Source organism: Macrobrachium nipponense, chromosome 35, assembly GCF_015104395.2.
Source record: "Macrobrachium nipponense isolate FS-2020 chromosome 35, ASM1510439v2, whole genome shotgun sequence".
NCBI classification, from domain to species: Eukaryota; Metazoa; Arthropoda; class Malacostraca; order Decapoda; family Palaemonidae; genus Macrobrachium; species Macrobrachium nipponense.
Window position 1 is genome coordinate 25,988,665 of NC_061096.1, and position 27,251 is coordinate 26,015,915.

General features: G+C 41.2%; 1 protein-coding gene across 1 annotated transcript in view; it reads left to right on the forward strand.

The window, feature by feature from the left end:
• LOC135208300 (uncharacterized) overlaps window positions 1–27,251 on the forward strand; it is a 213,486-nt gene that overhangs the window by 184,073 nt on the left and 2,162 nt on the right. Inside the window, 12 exon segments of the mRNA XM_064240403.1 lie at window positions 11,589–11,814; window positions 12,805–13,062; window positions 21,323–21,440; window positions 22,061–22,097; window positions 22,779–22,846; window positions 23,042–23,296; window positions 23,758–23,786; window positions 23,788–23,898; window positions 23,901–23,921; window positions 24,117–24,341; window positions 24,511–24,582; window positions 24,585–24,682. Coding sequence (XP_064096473.1) covers window positions 11,589–11,814; window positions 12,805–13,062; window positions 21,323–21,440; window positions 22,061–22,097; window positions 22,779–22,846; window positions 23,042–23,296; window positions 23,758–23,786; window positions 23,788–23,898; window positions 23,901–23,921; window positions 24,117–24,341; window positions 24,511–24,582; window positions 24,585–24,682 — 1,518 coding nt within the window.

Here is a 27,251-nt window from a genome sequence, read left to right on the forward strand (position 1 = left end):
TATATTGTATATTATAAAAATGTAGAAAATTATTTTTCTAAAGGGATCCTTGATTTTCAGTTAAGAAGAGATGATATGTTTGAGCTCGTATTGTAAATGTAGTTGACTTGTATGTTTAAACATTGTATGGAGTACTTGATTAGTATATACATGGAGAAGGTTGTAAATGCTTGGCCTGTATTTGCTGTAAATGATTTATATGATTGAAATTAGATAAAGGTTATGATGAATATAGGTTGACGCGTTTGTATTATTGGAAAACGACAGTAGCCTATTTGATACTATTTTTAATTTTTTCGGCCGCTCCTAGTAGCTATTTTACGTGAAGTAGCATATTATGTAGTAGGATTTAATTGCAGTGCCCATTGGCATTGGATGCTCCACTGCATTGTATATATGCTTATCTAACATATGGTTTAAGCAGTAGCTAGTATTTTTAGTCCACATTATTTGTGCATTCAACAAAAGTTTCATAAGTAAGTTTTTATGATTTTTTTCTTTCCTCCCAAATTATACTGGCTGTCTCAGATGTGTAAAATGATGTTCTTCCGAGAACAGTATTATGAACTACATACCGTAGATGATAGTACAGTACTTAACATTATTCGTTTTAAAGGTTATTGGAATTTTGCTGCCATAAAATGAATGGTCTTTTTGTGGGCTTTTTTTCTTTGTGAATTATAACGATAAGTAATATTGTATAAGTAAATGCACAGAGTTTTTGGTGATTGGAGGTTAATCTTCAGTTTTTAGGTCAAAATGACGTACTGATAATTTGCAATAAATTTTGAAACTTTTTTTTCTCATGTAGTTTTATGTAGTGCTAAAGTAAAAGCTGACGAACAGAAAGACTTGACAGAATTAAATTTCTTTCATTATAGGTTTTGAAAAAGATTTTTTCTCAAATTATTCATCAGCAGGAAAGATAAGTCAACTAATGGTATTTAATAAATGTGGATTCCTTACATTACTACTATGTGATTTGTATCTAAATATTTTGAGAATGTTTAGTGTCTTTGGTACTTTTCAAGGTGTACACATTTTTCCTTTTCTTTATTCTGACCTTAGAAAATACACTTTTCAAGAGATACTATGAATGGGAGAGGCTCTTTCAAAAAGACAGGAAATTATTTATGTTCATTTCCATAAATTATAAAGGGCAATGAAAACCAGTATAACTTAGAGAACACTTTCTTTTACAACATGTTAGGTCCTGAAAATCACAACCTGGTGTAAGTGTAGGTTAGTGTTTTTTTTTTCTTTAACAAAAATGATCAAACAATATTGAAGGAGTTAGTTATCATGAAATATTTTCTAAAGAAAGGGAGAGGAGAATGATTTCATATATCAATTGTCTTTACTAAAATCGCATATGAGCTGTTGCATGAGGTACTGGTATGTAATTTGGAAATGTAAATATGTTTTTCTTTGCATTAGTTGCATTAGAGACTTTAACATTAGACAGTCTTTTCCACTTTTTGGTCTGTCTTGATCTGCATTTTCTCTTTCTGTACAAGATGTCTGATTTTGAATGAGGTACTGTAGTTTTTAAAGTGTGGGTCAAATTTTATGTAGCTTTCATTTGCATTTTGGTATTAATCTAAAATTTTCAAGTTAGTTACTAAACAACATTAATAGACAGTAATGCCCTTATCCACCAGGTTTAATTTATACTTCTTGTATAGTCTTAAGAAGGTTGATTTTATGATTTATTTCTAAGGAAGTGTTTTTACATCGTAGCCATTGCAGTACAGTAATAGCTTATATTTTTTTGGGTGCTTTTATGTGCTTTTATGCTTCTTTTTTGTTTTTTTTTTCAAGCCAACAATATGATGGTCTAGCTGCTGTGGGTGAAGGGGTGAGTATGCGTACATTTAGTAGTATTGTAACTGTGTGTCCTCAACTGACTTGAACGTAGCATTTGCCTTTGAAATTAATAACTAAGCTTCGTGTATAATCCTTTTATGTGTATCTTGGGCATACAATTTGCAAGTTACATAAAGAAGCAAGATTATGACATTTAACAATTTTCTGTCGTGTGCATTATGATGGAGCATTACAAACATTAAGTAGAAATGCTTTGTTTGAGACAACAGGATTTTTCGGGAGGAAAAGCATTTGCGAAATCAGGGTTATTAGAATTGTCTCCACTTCCTCAGCTGCCTCCTTTCAATTGTGCTTTAGTCATACATGAGTGTTAACAAGTACATATCCCTTATTCTTTGCAGATATTATTCTGTTACCACTTATATTGATAGGATGCAACTCTGTGTCCACTTGAGAGGAAACCGCATATTGAACGAAGGCTACTTAGGTAGTTGGGGATATATCCCTGTAAAGGGGTAATTCTTTGCACCTTAGAATATTATGTGCTTTTTTATTCAGTTGATATTGTAATTCCATCTCAGCAAAAGTGGTATGTTTCCACAAGACATTCTTGTTTGTTCATACACGAAACAAAACCCTCGGTCTTAACATTAGGATTACTAGCGCCAAGCTGGAAACCGGTAGAATTAAAAATTACACTTGTGAGATCCAGGGACTAATGGCATCTATACCAGGTCACGGGGCATGTTTATACCCAGAATGCCCACGGCTACCTGTGACCCATCAGTTATTTTCCTACCGCCTTTAAGATAAGACGTGTTACTGTCTAGTCTCATTTAAAGCCGGTTTTTCAGTTTGCCCGTTCTTTATCCATTTCATTTTTTTTTTTGTAATTTTTTCATTCCTTTTCTTTCCTCCAAGTGTGATCAGTGTGTGGTAAGAGTGTATACGTGGTATGATGGAGAATTTTGCTCAACATCGGGATCGTCTACCGCTTCGAAGAGGAGACAAAGGAAATGCCCAGGAGTCAGTGGCTTCCTTGTTCTAGGTTCCTAACCTCGGTGTCGACGGATCCTCATCCAACGTGTAGTAGGTGCAGGGAAAACGTATGTACGGTTACTAATCCGTGTTCTGTTTGTCGCGGTTGGTCGGTGGAACAGTGGAAGAAGTTCTATGGGAAAAGCCAATACAAAAGAAAGGGGGTGACGCCATCTTTGGATGACCAAACCTTACCCGGCTTCTTTTGTATCGGTAATAAACAGGCTGCTCCATATGTTTTCTCCACCTGCTTTTGAATTGTCTCATACCCCTTCGGTTTTCTCCTAAAGCGGTTCTGTATCGGAAACGTCAGGAGGGGCCTTGGGTAATTTTATGAATAATTTGCACTCTCCTTTGTTCCCAGCAAGTAGAGGGGGAGATCCGCCATCTTTGTTCCAGGCTCCTGCTACGCAAGCGCATAGGTTAGATGGTACGTGGTCAGCGCTAGGCCTACCAGGCGTTACCAACCTTGGATGGTCTGCTTGCGCATTATATGAACGTCACGGTTCCAGCAGGGTCCGGCAGCGCTGAATGTTCCTCATCCCCCGGGCTTGCAATTTATGGGAATTAATGCCGCTGCTTCTCCATCCCACTCAGTATTTACAGCGATGCAGAACGTGGGAGGTAATTTGGCAGCAAACGTGCGGTTACCAGCAGAAACCTCTCAGTCTCTCCTACGAGAGCGATGACGTCACAACATACGTCACACTCTGAGATGGCAGGCGTGATGACGTCACAGACCGTTCTCGCCTTTTTCGCTGCACCCAGACGCTAATACGCCTTCTGATCCGTCAATGCAAACTGTAATGCAGAAGTTACAGGATATAGAGGAGAGAATGAATAAGAGAGACAAAAAGAAAAAGTGTGATTCGCCTTCTTCGTCGTTCTTCCTCTAGTTCGGCGTCATCGCTAAGTCCAGGATAACGTCCCGGCCCGAGCGCCCAGTCAAGCGTTGGAGGAGGATTCGGGAGTTCCTAGCGGATCCTCGGGCCAAGAGGAGAAGAATCAATTCTTCCTCTCCTTCGGACGAAGACTGTCATTTCCAAGTCAGCAAGAAGGTCGGAAAATCAGTGGCTATTAAGCACAAGGTTGCCAGACGAAGCCGTTCGCAAGAGTCCGAACAAGCGAGAGAGGTGACGGCCGGCGAGCTAGCGGCCGAGGCGGAGTTTGCCAGTTCGGATCGAAAAACAAAAAACTGCGATACCTCTGGTAAAATCGACGTTGGCGGCGAAAGGTGCAGCAGAGGATGGAATGCAGATCCAGTTTCGCCCGTAAGGCCGTTCAAAATACGTACGAAGGACGATAAGGCTCCCATTATTAAAAGTACAAAAAATAGAGAGTTGGCAACTCGGCGGATACTTCGTGGAAGGCAGTGTCCGTCTGGATAGAAGGCCGAGGCCGGGCTCGCCGACGCTCGAAAACGATGCCAATGCTAGATAAAGACGAACTTACCTCTGTCTTAAGGGAGCCTTCATCTTGGAGATCTAGACGAGATTCTCGCTCTAGATCCGTGAGCAGAGAAAGAGTGAGACGTTCTCGTTCCCCTGCTGACTATCTGGGATCGAGCCAACAGCGGCCAGCAAAGATCAAAGAGGCCGCGGCCGTAGGGGCAGGCGGCCGTGGAATTCCGGGCCGTCTGTCAGAAGATAGAGGCGAGACAACATCTCTCGTGACGGAGAGTGGTCCACTACTGAGCCGGCGGAGGAAGGAGAAAACCAAGAGTTTCTGGCCTCGTATGCAGAGGTTATTGATTTGATTCGTCAATTCAATAGCCTTTCGGAGAAGACAGAAACACCGGCCAGTATGCTTCCTCCTGGAATTGACATGGCGTTTGGACTGAAAGAGGGATACCAAGGTGTCGTATGAATTGCCTTGTTCGAGTCATGCGGAACTCGGTTCCTTGCAACAACGTAAACGCAAATATTGCAGGGAGGGATAATTCCTTAAGATCTAATAGATCATTTAAATTTATTCTCCTCCAATGATAAAGCAAAGGAAATATTATACGACACCGAAGGTCCCTTTGCTGTCTAGACAAATGAACCCTAATGTTTGTAAGGTTAAGGCCTGGATTAACCTTGGATCAGGTTAAAGTGGAGTGCCCTTCGATGACGTACCAAGAGGCTGCCACGTTAGAAGCAACAGCTTCTTCTGTCTTTCAGGCTGCGTCCTGGTTAGACCTTTGGTCAACAGCAGTGGCGAAAAATTGCATCCTCGGAAGCAACAAGGAAAGTAGTAGATGAACCATTGTTCATTAGATTACTACAGTCAGGGTCCAAGGCGATTGCGTACCTGACAAACGTAAGTGCCAATGTTTGGGCAAATATCCTGCTAATGAGGAGAGATGCAGCAATGTGGATTTGGATTCCCTGTTAGCAATGAGGAATGGGGATATCTTGGAATCGCAACTACTGTTGCCAGAGGTCATACTGGGAAGAAGCGATAGATAGAAGAAGGATGGACACTAACGATAGGTTGGTGCAAACAGGCAGTAGGAAAACCTCTAACATCAAAAACTATTCCTTTGGAGGGAAGACAACAGGCAGATGTCCTCGAAAGAAAGAAACCAGTGAGGGACATAGCATCCCTAATAGAGTCACAAGACCCTCTTCCCCAAAGAGGATAACTCATCGGCCCTTTCACAATAGAAACAACAGAGGAAGGGGCAATAGGGGAAGGGGGAGAGGCTCAAGAAGATAGGATGGGCGCCTCCCATCACTCGGCCACACCAGTGGGGGGTTGTTGCCTGGCAAATCACTGGAAGGTGTGGCCAGGAACTAGGGGCAGAAGCAGTGGTGGTGGATGTTCTCAGGATCGGGTATTTGATTCCGTTCGAGGTAACCCCGCCCCTGACAGATCAACCATTACCCCACGTCACTTATGCCCACAAATCTCAGAAGGCCACTATTCTGCAGGACGAAGTGAAGAAGATGATGGAAAAAGGAGCTGTGCAACAAGTATGCAGTCCGACAAAAGGCTTCTACAGCAGGATTTTCCTGGTACCCAAAGCCAACGGGGAGTGGAGGACAGTAATAGACCTGTCAACGCTGAATCTGTTTATAAGGAAAAACCAGTTTCAAGATGGAAACTCCGAAAACGGTTCTACAAGCAGTCGAATCGGAGACTTTATGCTGACAGTTGATCTAAAGGACGCATACTTTCAGACTACCAGTCCATCAGTCTTCAAGGAAATTTCTCCGCTTCAGTCTTGCAGGGAAAGCTTTCGAGTTCAAGGTCCTGTGCTTCGGATTGACAACGTCTCCTCAAGTTTTTACAAGAGTGTTCACCCTCGTGTCGGCATGGCGCACGCTCAGGGGATCAGGCTGATAAGATATCTGGACGATTGGCTGGTGATAGCAAAGTCCAGGGAGAAATTACTCCAGGGACAGGGCGGCCCTCCTGGCAGCTTTGTCACAGCCTAGGTATTGTGGTGAATCAGCAGAAGTCGCAGCTGGATCCAAGTCAAACGTTTTGGAATATCTGGGAATGGTGATAGACACAACACAAGCCAAAGTATTCCCGACAGACCAAAGAGTACAGAAATGCAAACAAGTGGTGAATGCCTTTCTGGGAAAGCAGACACAGCCAGCAAGGCAGTGGCAGGTGGTGCTGGGAATCCTAACCTCCCTGGAGAAGCTAGTACCACAAGGAAGGCTACACCTTCGGTCCCTACAATGGAGGATGAAGGAGTTTTTTTGGGTCACCAACAGTAGATCACCCGTACGAGCAATTCCCTTGTCGGCAGAAGTGAGGAAAGACTTGCTGTGGTGGGTGGACGACGACAATCTGACAGTGGGTGTCCCCCTTCAACAATCCTCCCCAGACCTCTTGCTGTTCTCGGATGCATCACTAGAAGGCTGGGGTGGAGCCCATATGGAGGAGTTGATGGTGTCAGCAAAATGGAGTTGCAAGGACAGAGAACTCCATATAAACGTGCTGGAGTTGAAAGCAGCTTTCCTGGCTCTACAAGAATTCAGGGAGAGAGTAAAGGGACACTCGGTGGTATTGATGTCAGACAACACCACAGTATAGCTTATATAAACAAGCAAGGAGGCCTAGTTTCTCGGCAGTTACATGTGATGACAGTTCAACTTCACCAGTGGGCTATAGAGAACCTGGTAGACATCAAGGCCAGGTATATTCCGGGAAAAAGAAACATAGTGGCCGACAAGTTGAGCCGCAGGGATCAGATTCTGGGAACGGAGTGGTCCCTACACCAACAGGTAGTGGACAGGATGCTCATGTTGTGGGAAGGACCGATATAGACCTATTCGCAACCAGGTACAACCAAAAGTGGGAAGTCGAATTGTTCAGTAGTCCCGGACGCAGAGGCAGCAGCAGAAGATGCGCTACAACACCCCTGGACAATTCTGGACGATCGTACCGCATTTCCTCCGCATTTTGTCTAATCCGTCAGGTTCTGAACAGGGTAATGCGGTCTCAGAACCTCAAGATGACCCTGGTAGCCCCGTTATGGCCGAAAGCAGAGTGGTTTCCAGACCTACTGGAACTCCTAGTAGATGTAAGAGAGTTACCTCCATGGAGCAACCTTCTGTGTCAGCCTCACGTGGAGAGGTACCACCAGTCGGTGAAGTCCCTATCGCTTCACGGGTGGAGACTGTCAAGTATCTCCTGCCGAGAGCGAGGGTTTTCGCAGAAAGCAGCAACTCAGATGGCAGTATATCAGAAAATCATCTGCGACAGTATACCAGGGAAGTGGTCAGCATACTGTGATTGGTGTCGTAGGGGAACGTGTCCTCCACTCGTTACCACTATTCAGCCAGTTAGCAGACTTTCTGATATATCTCAGAACAGAAAAAACATATGTCTGTATCTGCAGTGAAGGGGTACAGGGCTGCTCTAGCCTCAGTTCTTACGAATGAAAGGAGTGGACATATCGTCTTCATGGGAGTTGGCCATGCTGATGAGGAGCTTTGAACAGTAATGCCCACCAGGGAGCTAAAAACCCCAGATTGGGATCTGACCAAGGTACTGAGTAGTCTGACAAAACCCCCTTACGAACCACTAAGGCAGTCCACGGATAGGAGCCTGACCCTGAAGACAGTCTTCTTATTGGCCCTGGCTTCAACCAAAAAGGGTGGGGGGAGCTACATGGCCTCTCATATCTCATAAAGCACTCGAGAGGTTGGAGATCAATGGTGTGTGAGTTTGTCCCAGAATTCGTGGCAAAGACCCAAAATCCAACAATAGTAGACGGCAGATTCGACTCCTTTACCATACCTTCCTTGGCAGACTTTGTAGACAACGACAAAGCTGAAATGCTCCTGTGCCCCGTCAGGGCACTAAGGGAGTACTTAAAGAGAACAAGGCACCTCAGGCCGGGTGCCAAGGAGGTTGTTCGTAAGTACAGGACGGAACAAGAAGGAAGTGTCCAAGAATACAATATCATTTGGCTAAGGGAGACAATCAGAAATGCTTATACTGCAGAAGACAGAGGGTCAGATAGCCAGGTGGGAGCTAGAGCTCATGACATCAGGGTGTGAGTGCTTCCCTAGCATTAAGAAGAACATGTCTGTGGATAAAATTCTGAAAGCTGGCGTGTGGAAGCGCCAACAACTTTCACCTCATTTTATTTGAAAGATGTTGCCCATAGATCCTTGGACACCTTTTCCTTGGGTCCAGTGGTGGCGGCCCAACAAGTGATATAGTTCATCCAGTGCCCCTGGCGGGTCAGTTTGCATCTAGTCTAAGATGAAGGTATGAAAGTAGAATGAATGGGATGACTGGTCTTTTTTTTTTCTTTACTACTTTCTTCCTACTCCTTTAACTACCGGGCAATATGAAGGAGAGTACCGTCATGTGCTGGAACGGACTAGATGCAGGTGAGATGGTCAGCCATACTGTGAAGCTATCTTAGCTGATGATATACTTTTCAGTAGCAACACACCCCTCTGGATAATAAGGAAAGAGGGGTGAAGGTGGATCCAGTCGCAAGGGACAAGAGTAAACAGTAGAATGGTATCTACCCCAGTGGGAGGAAACCAATAGATCCGCTTATATCTTTGGTCCTAGGTTCATTGTCCATTCTCTTAGAATTTGTCCCTATATATTCGGAAATGGATAAGGTGGCAAACTTCCAGTCAGTTGTAGAGACTTACCTCCCTCCAATAGTAAGTCTATCCTAATGTTAAGACCGAGGGTTTGTTTCGTGTATGAACAAATACCAAATTTGTAACTAATTTGTATTTTTCATAACTAACAAACCTGAGTCTTAACAGTTAAAGGCCCACCTCGAACCACCCCTCTAGCAGTCTAAACTGGGTTAGAAATATAACTGATGGGTCACAGGAGCCGTGGGCATTCTGGGTATACATGCCCCGTGACCCTGGTATAGATGCCATTAGTCCCTGATCTCACAAGTGTAATTTTAATTCTACGTTTCCAGCTTTGGCGCTAGTAAATCCTAATGTTAGACCTCAGGTTTGTTAGTTATGAAAAATACAATTAGTTACAAATTTGGTATTTTTAGATGTCTTATGTCAGATCTCTTAATTGCTAACTTGCAATGTGTTAATTATATTCCTTTATCAGTGTAACAACCTTCAGGCATAATCCTTTTACTATCCCCTAACATTTTCAACAATGCAGAATTTCTTTGTAGGTCATCTTTATAACTCACTCTAAATAATCACTGTACACTTTGTTTGTTGGTAACTACCAGTACTAGTCAATTTCAATTCTACTTTTGTCATAATCAGGAGGGTTATGATTGGATACATATTGTTTTTATTAGAACTTATTGGTTGCTTGATCAGTTTCAATTGGTTTAGTATTGATCCATTTATTATATGATGATCATTTACTTTAATTAAAATGTAGGTAATATTATGGTGCATTTTAGCTTGGGTACTTTGATTTGATGATACTCTTGCCATCTTTCAAATACAGTAATAGAACTTTTTGAAATGTAAATTACACTAACCAAATCACAGAATTATTAATGGATTGATGGGTGTGACCTGAATCATTTGATCTTAAATGAAAGGTGATAATTGAAACGGAGAGAGGTAAGGAAAGTTGGAAAGTATTATCGGAAGTGGCCCATGGAGATTCAGGAAAAATAAAGATTGAAAACTTTGCAGCTCAGCTACTATCTACAATACATTAGACAAGGCATAATGTAGACAGTATCCCTCCTCTTACAGGGCCAGTCTTTGGAAAATACGAATGATGAAATTCTGTAGAGCTTAGCAAAATTTCTTTTATCAGTCCAAAACAGGATAGGTACAGTATTTCATATTTTTATCTTTTTCATGAATTTTCTTATTACAGCACCAAAGAAAAGATGATCAGTATAGGAGTGCAGTACTGTACCTTTCTTATGTACATATATGTATTATGTATGTTTTCTGATGCATAAACTTTCTTTCTAAAGGATTATTATTGTGCAGCTGCAGCAAAGAAAATCTGGTAACTAAGTACTACAATATGTACTCTTGACGGTGTGTAGTAAATGGGGCATTGGATTTGCAGGAGAGCTGTGATGTAGACTGAAAGTTTAGTTTAATTATTTGTATATAAGTGAACTTCGTACTCTATACCACTATTCATCAGGGTTTAATCTGTCCTTCAGCAGGCATCTGTATTCTGTGGTTAGGATAATTTCCATTAAATAAGGTTGTGTTCATATTTAAAAGTATAGTTCATGACACATTTCCACAACATGACAGTATGAAATTCAGATTGATAATGTGTGCGGTGTTTATCATCTTGCAATTTATGTGCGCTCCTAAAACTTTGCATGTGTTGTGTCTTTTCTAACACTCTCTACTCTTAGAGTAAATTTTAAGCATGTTGAGTTAGTAGTATGATGGGTATGTGAATTACTTCTTTTATATGTGAACTGAAAGTAGATTTTGAAAATTTTCTTGGAGAAAAATGCAAAATCTATTTCCTTGGCAGAGTTACAGCTCATATGTGTTTCCAACTATTCTTTCCCTCTGCTCCTTCTCCCTCTTGAGCTTTAAAGAGCTGAGTTTAACAAGTGATGGTGCATCTTCACTGCTGCTTTTATGTCACTGGTGTGAGTTTCTTCTTGTTCTAGGTGAAAGATAGTCAAGGGCTTTGGATTGCAGGTATTTAGGTCACTCTTCCTTAATACCGTAATAAAACAGTGTGTTTTGAGATCTTTGAACACATTCAAGTAGTAGATCTGTCTTGTTTGCATTGAGTGATGCAGGATACTTGAATTAATCAGTAACCATATTTATGCTCTACTATTTTTTGTGTGTGCAGTATTTGTAATAAAATTTCATTGCTTATATTGCACTGAGGTGAATTTTTGTAATTGGTGAAAGAGTTTATTTAGGTAAACTTAGATGTTTTGTTTCATATAGTAAGTGATTCACTTTTCTTCTGTAATTTTATTAAATGGTTAATGGGATTTTTTAAAAGATTTATTGTGGACAACAAAATTGCCAGAATGATCACATATTTTGTGAGATAGATTTATCCACTGTTGTTGTTGCGTTTCATATTAAAGCCCATGTTAACCTGTGGTAGTCTGATTTGTTGTAATTGTTATTTTTGTATCAAAATGGTTCTCTCTTGGTTCAGGCTAAAATCATGTTGTTTCAATATTTTTGATGTGGACAGAAAAAAAGTCTCAAAGTCATGTATCAGAGAATTTCAAAAGTATGTACTATTCTTAATATTGATTTAGGACCCGATTTATGATACATCTCTTTTTATGAATTTCACAGAAAAGTGGAGGAAGAGATGGCAGCTCTCACTAATATAGCTGAGACTGTGAATAATCGCCTAGCTACTTCAGGGCCCTCCAATCCTGATGATGCATCTCAAGGTTCAGGAGAAGGAGTGGACCTGGACAACCTCTTCTCTTTCCTCTCGACAATGGAATCGGAGAGGCATGTGTTGGATGAAATATCAAAACAGATGGATGAAGTTGCAGATGACTTGGAATCTGAGGTACAATCACTGATACTTGTTTAACTAAAATTTTAAATTCAGGTAATATTATGCATTTCAGACTTTTGTTTTCCTATGTGCGGAATATGTAGTTGTGACAGATTTTTTAGGGCATGAAAGTTGAACTAATTTAGTTTTTTCTTTTCAATTGATATAATGTAGCCAATACCATTGAAGCGAATTGTTATTGGAAGAATGGAGTTTTCACTGAAATACTTTTTTTTATTCTTGGAGTGCACATTTGTAAGTTTTATTGTCTCATTAGTTGGCAGAATTATACATTCTTTTGATATTCATTGGGGGTAAGTGAAAGAAAAAGAAAATTTGTTGCATTGTGAATTTAGTGAGATGAAATGTTCCTGTAGTTTATGCATTGTAAGAAGACTATAGAGTGAGAAATTTTTCATCTACAGCTCAGTAGTGGTCATTGAGTTGCTTTCTCTGGGTCCACCTCTGTTATAGAAATGGCTTAATAGAAAAAAAATTAGATATTTCTTTTCTACTGTTATAATGCATTTGCCAGTGAAAAGCGAGATATGTGCCCCAGCATCATTGGTTGTGGGTAGTTGCTGTTTACTTTTCAAAACAGACTAGGACCCCTTTTTATGGAAGCGAAACGTAGACATTGTGTGTGAATGAAAAGAATAAAGTAGACGCATTTAGATGAATTTCTTATGTGATATACATTTAAATGTTGTAGAGACATAGAAATGCCAGACCTGTAAAAACAAGCCCAGTCTTGTGAGGAAAGTTTTGGTATAGAGCTTACCCCTTAAATTATGACAGATCTGTCTCTTTTTCTCCACAAATGATGAATAGGCAGGTTTTGTGTTAAGGGAAGGTTATACGGGTAAGAAAAGTAGAGATACAGTAAAGAGGAGAACATTTCAATCAGAGAGAAAGCAAGTTCAAATGTATAGCTGATTAGGCTTTCGCTGAGTTAAATAATGTATGAGGCAATCCTGATTTGGGACTTAACATGCATTGCAGATTGAAGCAATTAACCGGAGTATGGGACAGAAAAGCGATGTGTCTCTACCACCACCACCTTCAATTAGTGAGGAACCCGCACCTCCTCCACCACCACCACCATCTTCAGATGCTCTTCCTCCACCTCCAAGTGAACCACCTGTATCCTTGGCATCAGTTCCTCCCCCACCACCACCAGGGGCCATAGAATCAAAATCTAATAGAATTTCAAATGAAGTGAAAGAAAAAACAGATGAAATTGTGCCTCCGCTACCTCAGGTAAAGTTTTGGAACATGATTTGCTTACTTTACCTTGGGACTTTTTACCCATCTTGAAACAGTAGAATTATGTAGCCATTTCAGTATTTTCAATTGAAAGTTAATGTGCAGTAGGGAACATGTTTGTTTATAGATGAAACTAAAATAAAAGTATTGTTTCAGCATAAATAGGTCATTTCTGGGCTTGACCTGTGTCGGCCTGTGAAATGGTTCCTTTGATACTATTTCTGAAGAATAAATATTGCTATTCATCCTAGAGAAAAAAGAAACAATATAATGCCAAGATAAATGGCTCGCTCACTTCTTATAGAAGTGTCGGTATAGTAAGGAGCGAGTGGAATCACTACCAGAGGTCCCTTGCCATTTAGCTTCTTCCTTCGACAAAACCCCGAACTACGGAGGAGCCGTGCTACAGCTCCCGGTCTACTACTACCGTGAGCGCCTCCGACGCCTTGAGACGTCATTCCTTTCGATAGCGCGCGTTACACCAAACGTTAAATTTTTTCGGTGCGTGTTTCGACTCTATTTGGATTTATTTGGATTTAGTTTTCAAGATGTCTTCAACTTCTGCTTCTAAGTTAAGTACTGTTGGGGTTACTGATCTCATTTTATGATGATCTTCGTGTTTTATACATATTCGGAGCCTTATCGGAACCGGTATGCCCCTCGACCGCATGGCGGTACGGGTTATCTCTTTCGGTCTTCCATACCGTTAGAGATTTCCCTTTTTCTCAGTACTTTAGATATGGTTACTTATACATAGTCTCTATATCTTTATGCAGTTAGTTTTTTAGTTAGGCCCTCCACGGGGCACGCTCCGACCGCACGTTTCGGACCTTAGTCTAGCTACAGCCTTACATTGTTAGGAGTTTTATCAGTCACGATTGAGAGTCATATCATCTTAATTATTCTGATGTCTCTCTTTCCTTCTCTAGTTCCTGATTACCTTTAATAATATTATAGGTACTAGGTTGGCTAACATACACCATGCTTCGGTATGGCGAATTAGCTTCCCTGTTATAATTTATTTTACCGTTTAGTTAGGCTTTCATACCCCAATTGTCGATTGGTGATCAGCCTGCCCCCCGTTTTCTTGAACTAGAGGTTAAATTAGGCTAACATACCTTTCTTCGGATCGGCGATTAACCTAATTTTCTGTTTGCTTAGCTTCGTGTTCCCCGTGTTAGTCTAGCTTTAAGATATCGCTTTAATTTTATTTGATTGATTATTATAATAATCCTATTTATATCAGTGATATTGATGTTGTTCCGACGGTTCTTCCCCACCTCGTATCTTTTACCTGGCTGGGAAGACCACTGTTTATCACGGTGAGCCACCCGGTTACGGGGTCCCCCTCCCGTCCCCCCATTCCCCCCCTCCATACATTGCCATCCACGTCGATGGGTGATGACTCGTTTCTCACAGCTAGCGTCCGAGTCTGCATGAGAGGGGGTGACTCACGGGACTGGTGGGGATCTTCCCTCCCCTACTGGTACTCTCACTCGTCACGTGCCCCTCTGGGGGCTGGGACCTCCCCCTTCTTCTCCGTCCTTAACTGGCCCGCTCAGGGGGAGGGCTCCCCTACCCCACACATTCTTCCCTACTCTTTCCCCCTCCAGTTCAGTCCGGTCAGGTGTCTATCCACGCCGCTACCGTGAACATAGAGAGGGGGGGAGGGAAATCACTGGGTTTCCTATCCAATTGGATAGTTTTTTTCACACGAGCACTTACTGATATAAGGGGTTTTTATTTTGTTTTATTTTGTGTTATTTAATGTTTAGAATCTTTGCGTTACTCCGGGGGGTTTTTTATTTCCGCCTCTCGTACTATCCCTTGCTTCGTTAGAAGTTTGACATTGCTCACTCAATATTAATTAACTCCTGGGCCATACGGAGAACTCCGGGCCCTACGATCCTATTTTTTGTCATATGACAAGTGAGCTTAGGCGGAGGCAGAGACTTTCTTCCCCCCTCGTAATTTTTCTACGTAATATTCATACGTAGATCTCTATCCGTCGGTCCTACTCCGGCACCCACGGATAGTTTGCATATTATTCCACCGGAGGTTGTCATTGGTACTCATGTATCCTTTGACTTACAGATGTTGTGCCAGGAGATTGGGTGCAGTGCCATCCTCCAAGACCTATGCGGCCATATAGTATGCCGTTCTCATGCAGGATGTGCAGTGAAAGTGGAGGATTTTATCGTTTGGCATCATGAAGCTTGCCAAACCTGCTACTTGCTAGTAGGAGATGCCTCACTAGTAGTAAGTTTCTTAGCACTTTCTTCATTCATTCGTCACCTGGAATACTTGTTGTTATATTATACCTTTCACATATGAGACACATATTCATATAATCTCAACACAACAGACATTCCTCCCCTATCCTCTCCCTAACTACTAGACCCTTTTTTACAGGGTTCCGATGAAGAAAAGAAGAAAGCTTTGTCGACTCTCAAAGCTTGTAGGGGTTTTGGCCGGAATTCTAAGGGCCGCCCCTACATTCTTACCCAGGATATGGCGGACCTAATATTCCCAGGAGCCAAGAAAGGATCAGTGGTGGACCCGATAGCGGCCGCCCCTTTGCTGGCCGACCTTCAAGTCATGATCTCCCTACAGGAGGGGGATTTCCCAGAGGAGTTGCAGAAGACGTTGCGGCAATGAACCTCGACGTTGAACCCATGGCTATTGACTCCATGGGTACAGGTAAGGGTGTAGTAGGGGCAGCTCCTGTGGGTTCTCAGGGCCCTTTCCTGAATTCCCTTTCTCCATCACCTTCTACTGATCCTTCTACTTCCACTTCTTTCCGGGGCTTCACTGAAGAGCAGCGGTCTGTCCGTCCTAAGGCTACTTCAGTGATCCCCAAGGCTAAGATGACCGAGGAGAAACTTAAAAAGTCTCTCCCCAAGAAATCGGTCATCCTGACAGACACTATAACTCCGGCTCTTACCACCCCGGATCAGTTAGGTCAAGGGAGGCCTCTTCCTCTGCGTCGAGGTCCCCCAAACATAGATCACGTAAGGATCGGGCTCAAGTCCCTCTTTTTGATCCCGAATCCTTTTCGGCTAACATTCTGGAGCAGGTGGAGTGATCGTAGGGGCCTTGGTTGACAACAAGGTCGGCTCGGTGCTCTCCCAGCTCTCCAGTTCTGTTACGTCTTCCGGCCAGTCGATCCAATCGCTGGCGGAACGGCTGGCCGCTCAGGAGAATGCCATCGCCGGGATCCAAACCTCGATTGCGGCAGGTTCCCCTCTATCTGTGCCACCTTCTCCTCTTCCAATGCCAGATTCCAGCCAACTGCCGGAATTCATGGCGGCCAACCCTTGGAGGATCGCTTCGTATGCCCCATTTGTCAACGGAATGTTGACAATCGAAGGCATAGGAACTCGAAGGCGTGAGGACTTCGAGTTCCACCCCAGAGACCTTCAACCACCATTCATTGGCTACGTCCGACTAACGGAAGCAGCGATGATTGAGAGAGGACAAGGTTCCCAGGAAACAGTGATCCTTCCGAGGGAACAGGCACAGCAGACTCTAATGAGAAGTCTGGAAGAATGGGGGTGTGAAAACACCCGCATCACAGCCTTTAGGAGTCCTTTCACCATTTTTACTCCGGTGGAAGGGACTCCGCTACCACTGACCCTTAAGGTAGTGGAAGCAACCTTTCAGGCCGCCCTGAAAGACGAGCCCCTGCCTCAACTACGAGAGACGGAACCCACCTCTCTCTTAGTCCCAGGCTCCGAGACGTACTTCGAAGGGGCTCAGTTCCTACTTTCTCAGTAGGAAAACTAAAGGCGGACTGTGCCCCACCTCTCTCTTAGTGAGAGACTCCCCAGGTTGTCGGACTCTCTCATCCGATGGAGTACGACGCCCGGACTAGGCTCGCGAGATCCCTTTCCTCCATGACTATGGCGGAGATGACGGCTCTTGTATACCAACAAGAGCCGTTATTTAAAGTTTTGGCTAAAGGTCTGCTGCACACCATGCAGTGTGACCTTTACGACTTCCTCATAGCCAGGAGAAATTGTAGGAAGCACGTTCTGGCGGAAGCTACTATCCGCCATGAACCGAATAAACTGATTGCTTCCTCAATTTGGGGACGGACCTCTTTCCAGCACCAGTAGTAGCAGAAGTCCTCATGAGGCTTCTAAGGTCAACCAGTGCCTCAAGTCAGGTGGGGGACTGGTAGCAAAGCGGAGGCAGGAATCTTCTGGTCCTAACCCAAGGAACAAGAAGAAACCAAGGAAGTTCTCTCCCTTCCAGCCTTCTCAACAAACGTTGGTTCAGGCAGTCCCAGCATCACAAGGGCAACCATCGTCGAAGGGTCAACAACAATACCTTGTTCTGACCCCTCAGTCCCAGCCAATCTCAACCCTCCACTTCCTTTGCTGTCTCGCCAGCCTACAATTCCAACTATGAAAGCCAGAACTTTCAGGCTTTCAATAGGTTTGCGAGAGGCAGTAGAGCAAGAGGTGCCTCTCGATTCAGAGGATCCGGCAGGGCTGCTAACAGGGGAAGAGGTTTCCGAGGAGCAAGAGGTGGCCGCCCCTCGGCAAACCAGCAGTGAGAATCCCAAGGTAGGAGGGAGGCTGTACCTCTTCGCCAGCGGTGGGGGTTCAGCCCTTGGGCTCAAAGTATAGTAACAAAGGGACTAGGTTGGAGTTGGCTAGAGGGCCCTCCTCCAACCAACTGATTCTATCAAGCACCAACAACGGAATTGGTAGAGTATACCGAAGACCTCCTTCTCAAAGGAGTAGTCTCAAGAGTCAACAATTTAAAATTTCAAGGACGCTTGTTCAGCGTGCCAAAGAAAGACTCGGTAAACCGAAGAATCATCTTAGACTTGTCCCATCTGAACTTATTCATTCATTGCGACAAGTTCAGGATGCTGACCGTTTCGCAGGTACGGACCTTACTTCCCCGTGGGGCCGTCACAACCTCTATAGATCTTACAGATGCCTACTATCATGTTCCCATAGCCAGACACTTCCGTCCATTCCTAGGCTTCAAACTAGGCAACAGATCCTACTCCTTCAAGGTAATGCCATTCGGGCTCAACATAGCCCCCAGGATCTTCACCAAATTGGCGGAAGCAGTAGTGCAAGAGCTAAGGAAACAGGGAATAATGTTAGTGGCTTATCTGGACTATTGGCTTATTTGGGCAAAGAACCCCAAAGAATGCAAAGAAGCAACGGTCAGAGTGATCAAATTCCCTGGAAAATTTAGGTTTTCAAATAAACAAAACCAAGTCCAGACTAACACCGGAATCTCGATTCCAGTGGTTAGGCCTTCAGTGGGACTTACAATCGCACACTCTATCAATTCCGTCGTTGAAAAGGAAAGAAATTGCAAGAGCTACAAAACAATTTCTCAAACGACAACAAACATCCAGGAGGTGCCAGGAGAGGATCCTGGGCTGACTACCAGTTTTGCATCAGTCACAGACGTTCTGCTCAGAGCCAAACTCAAAGATATAAACAGAGTATGGCGCTCAAGAGCGAATTGCAGATCACGGGACAAACTAGCCTTTATCCCAGCAATCTTACGGAAACGTCCTCCGCCCCTGGACGGAGACAAAGAACCTTTCAAAAGCAATTCCTCTACAGTTTCCCCCTCCATCATTAGTGATCCACACAGACGCCTCACTAACAGGGTGGGGAGGATACTCCCAGTACGAAAAGTTCAAGGAACTTGGTCGTTAACTTATTCCACGCCAGCTACATATCAATGTACTGGAGGCCATGGCAGTATTCCTCACACTGAACGACTCCGTCCGCCCAAGAACTCTCATTTCAAATTAGTTCTGGACAGTGCAGTAGTAGTACACTGCATCAACAGGGGCGGATCCAAGTCAAGCCACTTGAACCATGTCATGATAGCCATCTTTTCTCTGGCATGCAAAAACAAATGGCACCTGTCAGCCACTCACCTGGCAGGAGTCAAGAACGTAGTAGCAGACGCTCTATCACGCTCCGCTCCGTTGGAATCGGAGTGGACACTGGACAGGAGTTCATTCAATTGGATCAGTCTACAAGTCCCCGGACTCCAAGTAGACCTCTTCGCCACGGAGTCAAACCACAAACTCCCTTGTTACGTGGCACCCCAACCTCGATCCTCTAGCATACGCTACGGATGCAATGATCCTCGATTGGAACGAATGGAAGAATATTTACCTCTTCCCTCGGTGAACCTTCTCATGAAAGTTTTAGACAAACTCAGGACATTCAAAGGCCAAGTAGCTCTAGTAGCTCCCAACTGGACCCAAGAGCAATTGGTTCCCTCTACTCCTAGAGTTGAGACTCCGACCACTACGGATTCCCCCAACCCCAAACTAACCCAGTTAGTGCAAACTCAGACTGTGTCCGCTTCCTCAAGAATTCAGAAAACCCTAACTTTATGGATTTTCTGAAATTCGCAGCCATGAGAATGCAGAAATTGATCCCCAGAATATCTCATTCTTGGAATCAGATAAAAGAGAATCTACTCTCCGACAATATGATTCATCTGTCAAGAAACTAGCAGAGTTCCTTAAGTTGTCAAATTCTCAAGTCATGACAACGAACCTAGCCATAACTTTCTTCAGATCATTGTTTGAGAAAGGCCTTAGCAGCAAGCACTATCACTACGACCAAATCAGCTTCTTAAAAAGATCTTCCAATTTGGTTTAGCATAGACCTTACGGATTCGTACTTTACGTCCATACCAAAAGCTTGTGCTAGATTAAGACCATCAACGAGACCTAAATCAGTCTCTTGGTTCTTAAATGATGTCCTCAAACTGGCCTCGGACATTAACAATGACTCTTGCAATTATATATCCCTCCTGAGGAAAACCCTATTCTTATTAAGTTTAGCCTCCGGAGCTAGAATATCAGAACTGTCAGCTTTATCAAGGGAACCAGGCCACATTGAGTTCCTCCCCTCAGGGGAAGTCCTCTTATCCCCAGCAGATCGCCATTTCTAGCCAAAAATGAAGACCCACAGGACAGATGGTCCTCGTGGAAAATCCTACCACTACCTCAAGACATTTCCCTTTGTCCTGTCCCTTTCATTAAGAGCCTACCTAAGCAGAACAACTCTGAAATCTTCAGGCGCCCATTGTTCATTAGGAAGGGATGGTGGTACTTTATCCCTAAAAGGGATCAGGCAACAAATTTTTTATACTTCATTAAACAGGCCAATCCAGAGTCCTTTCCTCGGGCCCACGATGTTAGGGCGGTGGCCACATCTATTAATTATTCCAACACATGAATTTTTGACGATCTTAAGAAGTATACAGGCTGGAAATCTCCGACAGTTTTCAAACGGCACTACCTAAAACCCTTAGAAGCCCTCAAATTTCCAGCAGTGGCAGCTGGAAACACAGTTTCTCCTGATTCTTAATTTTTACTATAACTTCTTGTAGCCTTCCCTTCTACCTGCCCACATTGCACCCTTACTTAGTTTAGTCCGCCTCCATGTATTGGGTTACCTTGAGTTTCCGCTTTTGTTTCCATCAGTTTCTAACATCGGATTTCAGTTCCATTCTTTTGTATATATCAACTTATATCTTGTCTTTGCCTAACCTGTATTGTTATTGTTTGTTGTTAGGCTAACTAATTTTAAGTGATAAACCCGTGTTTAGGGCTTATACTTCCATTAGGGTAAAGACTGTAATTTTAGTTGATTATTATACTATTAACCTTACAAGTGTTTAACTTTACCTTCTTAATTTATCTGTACTGTTCCTCAAGCTTGGTATTTGGCATTCTCTGGTACTATTTCAGGCCGACACAGGTCAAGCCCAGAAAAGGGATTTTGACGAAGGGAAAAATCTACTACTGGGCAACGACCTGTGTCGCCCTGTGAAACCCCACCCTGTAGTTAGATTATCCTCACCCAGCTTACCCCAAGCTTGGAGGCTATCTTCAGGAATGACGTCTCATGCTTCGGAGGCGCTCACGGTAGTAGTAGACCGGGAGCTGGAGCACGGCTCCTCCGTAGTTCGGGTTTTGTGTCGAAGGAAGAAGCTAAATGGCAAGGGACCTCTGGTAGTGATTCCACTCGCTCCTTACTATACCGACACTTCTATAAGAAGTGAGCGAGCCATTTATCTTGGCATTATATTGTTTCTTTTTTCTCTAGGTGAAAATAGCAAATATTTATTCTTCAGAAATAGTATCAAAGGAACCATTTCACAGGGCGACACAGGTCGTTGCCCAGAAATAGATTTTTCCTTCGTACAAAATCCCTTTATTATTTTTTTTCTTTTTTATCAACAGGTTAATGGATTTCACGAAGAAAAGCCTAAGGAACCAATTTATGAAACAATTCCTGCTGGATTGGCAAATGCACAAGCCAGACGAGAACCAAATTATGTGTCAGGACCACCTCCTGCAGGTAATTTAACAGTGAGACCTTTTCAAAAATTTCTTTTAATTCACATAATACAATTTCTTTGGCTAGAATATCAAAGCAGGTTAATAAGATTGCTCTTTTTTATTGATTTATTGTCCTTGTAAATGTGCAGCCATTTCATTAGATGCTTAACCTTTTGAGTTCCGAGTATTTATTTGTATTGTAAGTGACTGTGCTTGTTCCTTGTCATAGTATCATCATTATAAATGTTTTTACATCAATTAAAAAATTGAATTCTAATTTCTGTTCTGTGTCCTGTACTTTTTCTTCTTGGCCTTGCATTTCTAGGCCCTATTGTTATAAGTTAATTTTTTATTCACTTAAAACAAGAAGTAAATTTTATATGTAATTTTTAAAATTTTTTTTTTTTTTTCAGATATCACATTGATGGACTTTCACCCAGTTACTTGAAATCTTTATGATGTCCAGCATTAGTTTGTATTAATATTAGAATCATGAGGTCCATCCTTTTAAGTGTTAAGAATTTGAACTCGGCAATTTCATCAAACCACCTACTATAAATATGATCATTAGATCAAGATTCACTGAAATCATGGTCTGATTATATCATATATTGCTTTAATTCTCAATGGTATTTACAGTGATAAGTAACTTAAAGATCAAAAGAAAAGGTAATAGGTAATTGCTGGGAAGAGAATGAAAACAGTCTTACCATTAAAGAAAACCTATACTAGGAAGGCCTCAATTTTATCTAATTATATTATTATTTGTAGGCAGGAAGGACTTAAGCTTGAAACAAAATTTCACCCAATCAAGTAAGAGAATAAGGCAGTCCCGGGTTACGACAGGTTCGGCTTATGACGTTCCGAGGTTAAGGCGCTTTTCAATTATATTCATCAGAAGTTATTTCCAGGGTTACGACACCTACAAAGCTGATCTGGCACAAGAAATATGACACCAAAACTGCAAAATAATGAATATTTGAAGGTTTTTTGATGCAAAATGCAATAAGAATGCAGTTTACATAGTTTTCAATGCACCCAAAGCATTAAAAGTAAGGTTTTCTTAGGATTTTTTATGATTTTCCGGCTTATGACGATTTTCGGCTTACAACGTGTCTCAAGAACGGAACCCCCGTCGTAACCCGGGGACTACCTGTAATGAATGGTGAGCTTGGTAGTAGGCTGCATTGTCTTCAGACACTGAATAGCGCTGGCACTGTAACACATAGAGATTTATGTTATTCATTATTCCTTAAACTGCCCAGAATGTTACTTCCTGCCCAAGTTATGTAATGGTTACCATTTGCATAACAACTTGTCAAGACACTTCAGACAATTTTTTGTTATACTTCTACAGGTCCTCCTCCAGCTCACCAGAAGAACCGGTTGAGCTTAGAAGGCCACCGCCTGCAGAACCAGCAAATAGTAAGGATATGACTATAGATCGTCAAAAGACGAAGACCTTCTGGTCAGAAGAGGCCATCTAGATCACCTGCATCAAGAAGTCCGCTTCGAAACTCACGCTCCAGTACGAGAAGCCTGGAGTGAGTAATATCTTTATTTCAGCGACTTTTTTCATTTAATCTCCTGGTAAATTATTTTAGTATTTTGGATGTTGAGTGAAATTTCATATCCATGAAATGTTTCCCCTAAGCACTAAGCCTGTTTGCATGCTTTCTCAGCCACGACCTAATGGCCGCAATAGTGCTGCTCCAGAGGATCCTGAACGAGTAGAACGACGTAAACAACGAGTAGAGCGCAAATTGCATGAATTAGAAGAAATGGAAGAAAACAAAGAGAATGAAAGCCAGAATCACTTTGACATGATAGAATTTGCAGAAAAGTATTTCAATAATCATGAAAGGTCTCCAGAAGGTAAGACTTCTTTGGATTGGTGTGTTTTTTAAAGTATGTGGATATTTTGATCTAAAAACGTAGTACAGGCAGACCATCGGTTTTTCGTCATACTTGGTTCCTAGACCTTACTAGATTTTCAATTTTTTAGGACTAGTGATGGTCCCGTCTTGTCAACACACTCTAAACAAATATTAGATATAAATTAAATAATTAAGTGAAATGGTTAAATAGCATAATCTTTGAAAGGATGCATCTTTCAGATAATTGCTTTCTACATATTGTACTAGCTTTTCTAGTAAACTAGTCTAGTTGTGGCAAGAATGTTAAAGTTTTGATTGGTACGTATTTCAAAGTTTCAGTCATAATTTTGTTTGATTAAAAAAAGGTTGCAGACCAGCAAATACTGGAAAATGAATGGTGTGCCTGTATTATAGTCATTTCTTTAATATATCCTTTACTGAGTTGTGTTGTGGACACAGGTACCATTATGTCAACATTGACCCGAAAAACGTACAACAACGTCGGAGTATCTCCCCAAGTACGAACTCATCACATATTCCACTCGCTCTTCAATAATTCCAACTTCTCATGTTCATTTATATGATCCAGAGAATATCAACACATTGCCTGCAGTACCTTTAGGGTTAGTCCATATATTGAATTCATATGAAAATTGAATATGAAATATTTATGAAATTATGTCATTAATGCTAAAGTTAATGTTATTTTGTTATAACAGTGTCATTCCTTATGCATATCTCCTGCATATTATTTCAAGCATCCAGTTTTGGAGTGTTTTTGATATTTTATTTATTTTATGCAATGTCTTTTATAATAGGACTTGTGTAAATACTGTCGAGGTGAATTAAAACCTGAACAAGAAACAGTCACCCTTCAAAGTATCATTAGCCATGGTTTAGAACGAGAGGAACTTAGAAATGAAATATATGTACAGTGTATTAGACAAGTTACCAACAATCCAAGTACGGAATCCTTGGAAAGATTGTGGCTCCTGCTATGTTTATGTGTTGTGGCCTTCCAACCAGGAAAACTACTTCATAAGGTTTGTAAATAAACAAATTTTAGTTTTTTTTTTTATTGAAGTACATATAGTATACTGTAATACTATATATGTGTTGTTGAAAAATTTTTGGCATAGTTGCTATAGGGATATGTGAAGGAATATCATAGTTCAGATGTGCATATATTATCATGAGGACATCTTTGGCCAGTATTTTGTGAGCTTCCTACAAAAGAACCTTGCCCTTGAAGGAAAGCTTCGACAGTATGTTCAATGGCTGATCTAGTAGAAAACTGTAAAAATACAAAGGTATCCAGCCGAAGGCTTCCACCGTCTTCTGTTGAAATTGCTGCAATGAAGAAGCTTGGAACTATAGTTTGCAGGTTAGTGAGAGTCAAAGAATCAGATTGAATATATGTGTGGGTATAATGACCCTAGATTAATTATGCCCTTTGTGTGCAAGGAAGGAGGAAATTTGACACCATAATGTGAGAATTACTTAGAATTATAACCTTTTGTGTTTATAGGGATAGACAATACATCTGCAGTCTTAGGATATTTGTGATTATTGTACATTACAACAAATACATCCATTATCCAAATATATTTCCTTCAGTTCTGATTTTTATTAGTGATTTGCACAAAACTATCTGTCATCTGCAGAGTAGTCAGTTGCTATGCAACTGACTACAATCTGTCAACATGACATCAAAATAAGAATGTTCAAAAATAAATAAAGCACATAAATTGTTTATCACAAACAAGATCCTGACGAGTCTGAATCCACTTCCCACTAATCTTCATGTTTAGTTCCCAATGACTGTACTGTTAGCTTAGGTGAAAATTAGCAGTACGTATTCAAAATTAGGTAGCTGAGGGCTGTTTCAGAGTGTACTGTGCTTGAGATTACTGTGTATTTTAAGAAGTTGGCTTTTTACAATGATATTCTATACAATTTACAGTATTGTAAAGATCTTTTTAAATATACTTTTAATAGTAATTCTTGTCATTCAAGCCTAATTTAAATTGGGCATAGCTATATCAAATCTTTTCTTGAAGTTTTACACTTAGTTCGGGTTCTTACTTGGCTAGGATTCCTTTCACTTTTATTCACACACACAGCTTCTGTTGTTAGCAACCTTTTTGTAGGACATATTCTTAAAATGTTCATCAACTGCAACTGATGAAGAAAGAATGTAATATGCACAATGACATGTTTTTTTTTACTTGCCGTATTTTGTGCGAAAAAATTCATGTAAGAAAGAGTGGCTATTTTTGGATATTGAGGGGAGAAGGAACCTATTTAGGATTTTTTCCCTTGAGAGAAAGAAGGAATGCTTGTGACAATTACAGTCTAGCAAGATTCATTTGGGGGTACCAAACAGTCCAGGATACAGATATTTTTCCTTAATCTTAAGAATTTATCATGTGTATTAGGATGGTAGAAAGTAGGGTAGATGCTGTTGAATGGTGGGTTGCAGTTTGGCAATTTGCTAAGAATGCAGTATCAGTGAGCTGTTTTCATATATATTTTCAGAATTATTATTTTCCTTGAAGTTTTATGCTATAGGTTAATAACTTTGCTTTATTTCATTACTATAAGCAGCCATTTATTACTGAACAGTACTTCTGTTGTTTGTTAAGATTGGCAAAGTCATCAAGGTAGATTTTCAGTAGGAAGTTTTATTGTTCATTAACAGCCTATTGAAAGATAAGTATGTTACACATTTTGTACTTCTACTGAAAGTGCTACGTGTCCAGTTTCATTCTTTTGTTATTTCAGTCCCGCCAATGGACACATTGTATATGGGTTTGTATTTTTTATGACTCAATCATGACCTTTGTTTCGTTTTTGTTGTTTGAACATCAGGAGATCATACTCACAGGTGCAGGCTTTTGAGGAGTGTCTTAAATGAATTAATTTTAAGTGTCGTTTACATTAGACTTAAGTGAAGTAACACATCAAGGATACGTATATGCATTTAGACCAATAGTTTTAGCAAATGTCTATGAAACAATAAAATAGTCCACTCAAGTATGCACCTATATCAATTTGGAAATCATGGGGCCTCTCATCTCTTTTGTATGTTGCTGTACATAAACCCTTCACAGATTGGTGATTTAATATATATAATAATGGTTTAATGTGTGTAAAAGATACACCCTATTAGTAACTGCACATATTGCAGTACAAAATATTTATTAGGAATCCAGCTGTCAATGTGTAAATAAATGGCTTATGATCATGTCGAATGGAAACTACATTTTTATGGTTCCTATTTTTGTGGTTAATAGCTGGTTTTTAGATTGTGCTGACCATACCATAGTGTGGCTGTCTAACCATCTGTGTTATTCTGGAGTCATACTGTTTCAAAAAGCCTTGAGAAGAACAAAAACTAAGAAGTAGATTGTACTGTAGAAAAAATATATGATAAAAAAATTAACACCATGGAAATGTTGGATTTGAGACTTCTTAACAAGTATAAAAGATTGGCTTTTTGAGGCTTATGATTAAAAAGTATATTATATAACTTAAACTCGTAATGCAACTTACAGTGCAGGTTTTCTGAAGAATGTCCTTGTTTGTATCTGTAGGTAGTGTATCATTGTCTCTGGGATCTACATGGGTATGATGACATTTTTAGTCTGCATTATTTTAAGTGTATTCAGAGGATTCCCTTACTCATATTTCATTGTATTTTGGAATATTTTAAGAAAATTGGTATTACAATACTAGTATATTTTAAGATTAATTTTTCTCAGGTTGTCCATCTCATCAGTAGTTAGATCAACCAACCTCCCATGATATTCTTTCTTGTTCCATAATGTAAGTCATATTTCTGCTGTGTATACTTTTAGTGAATGTGCAATTACCCAGCAGCATATGAGTAGTTTGTGGGTTGTGTTTACCTTTTAAGTGTTAATGTTTGATTAGGGTTTCCAATAATAGGT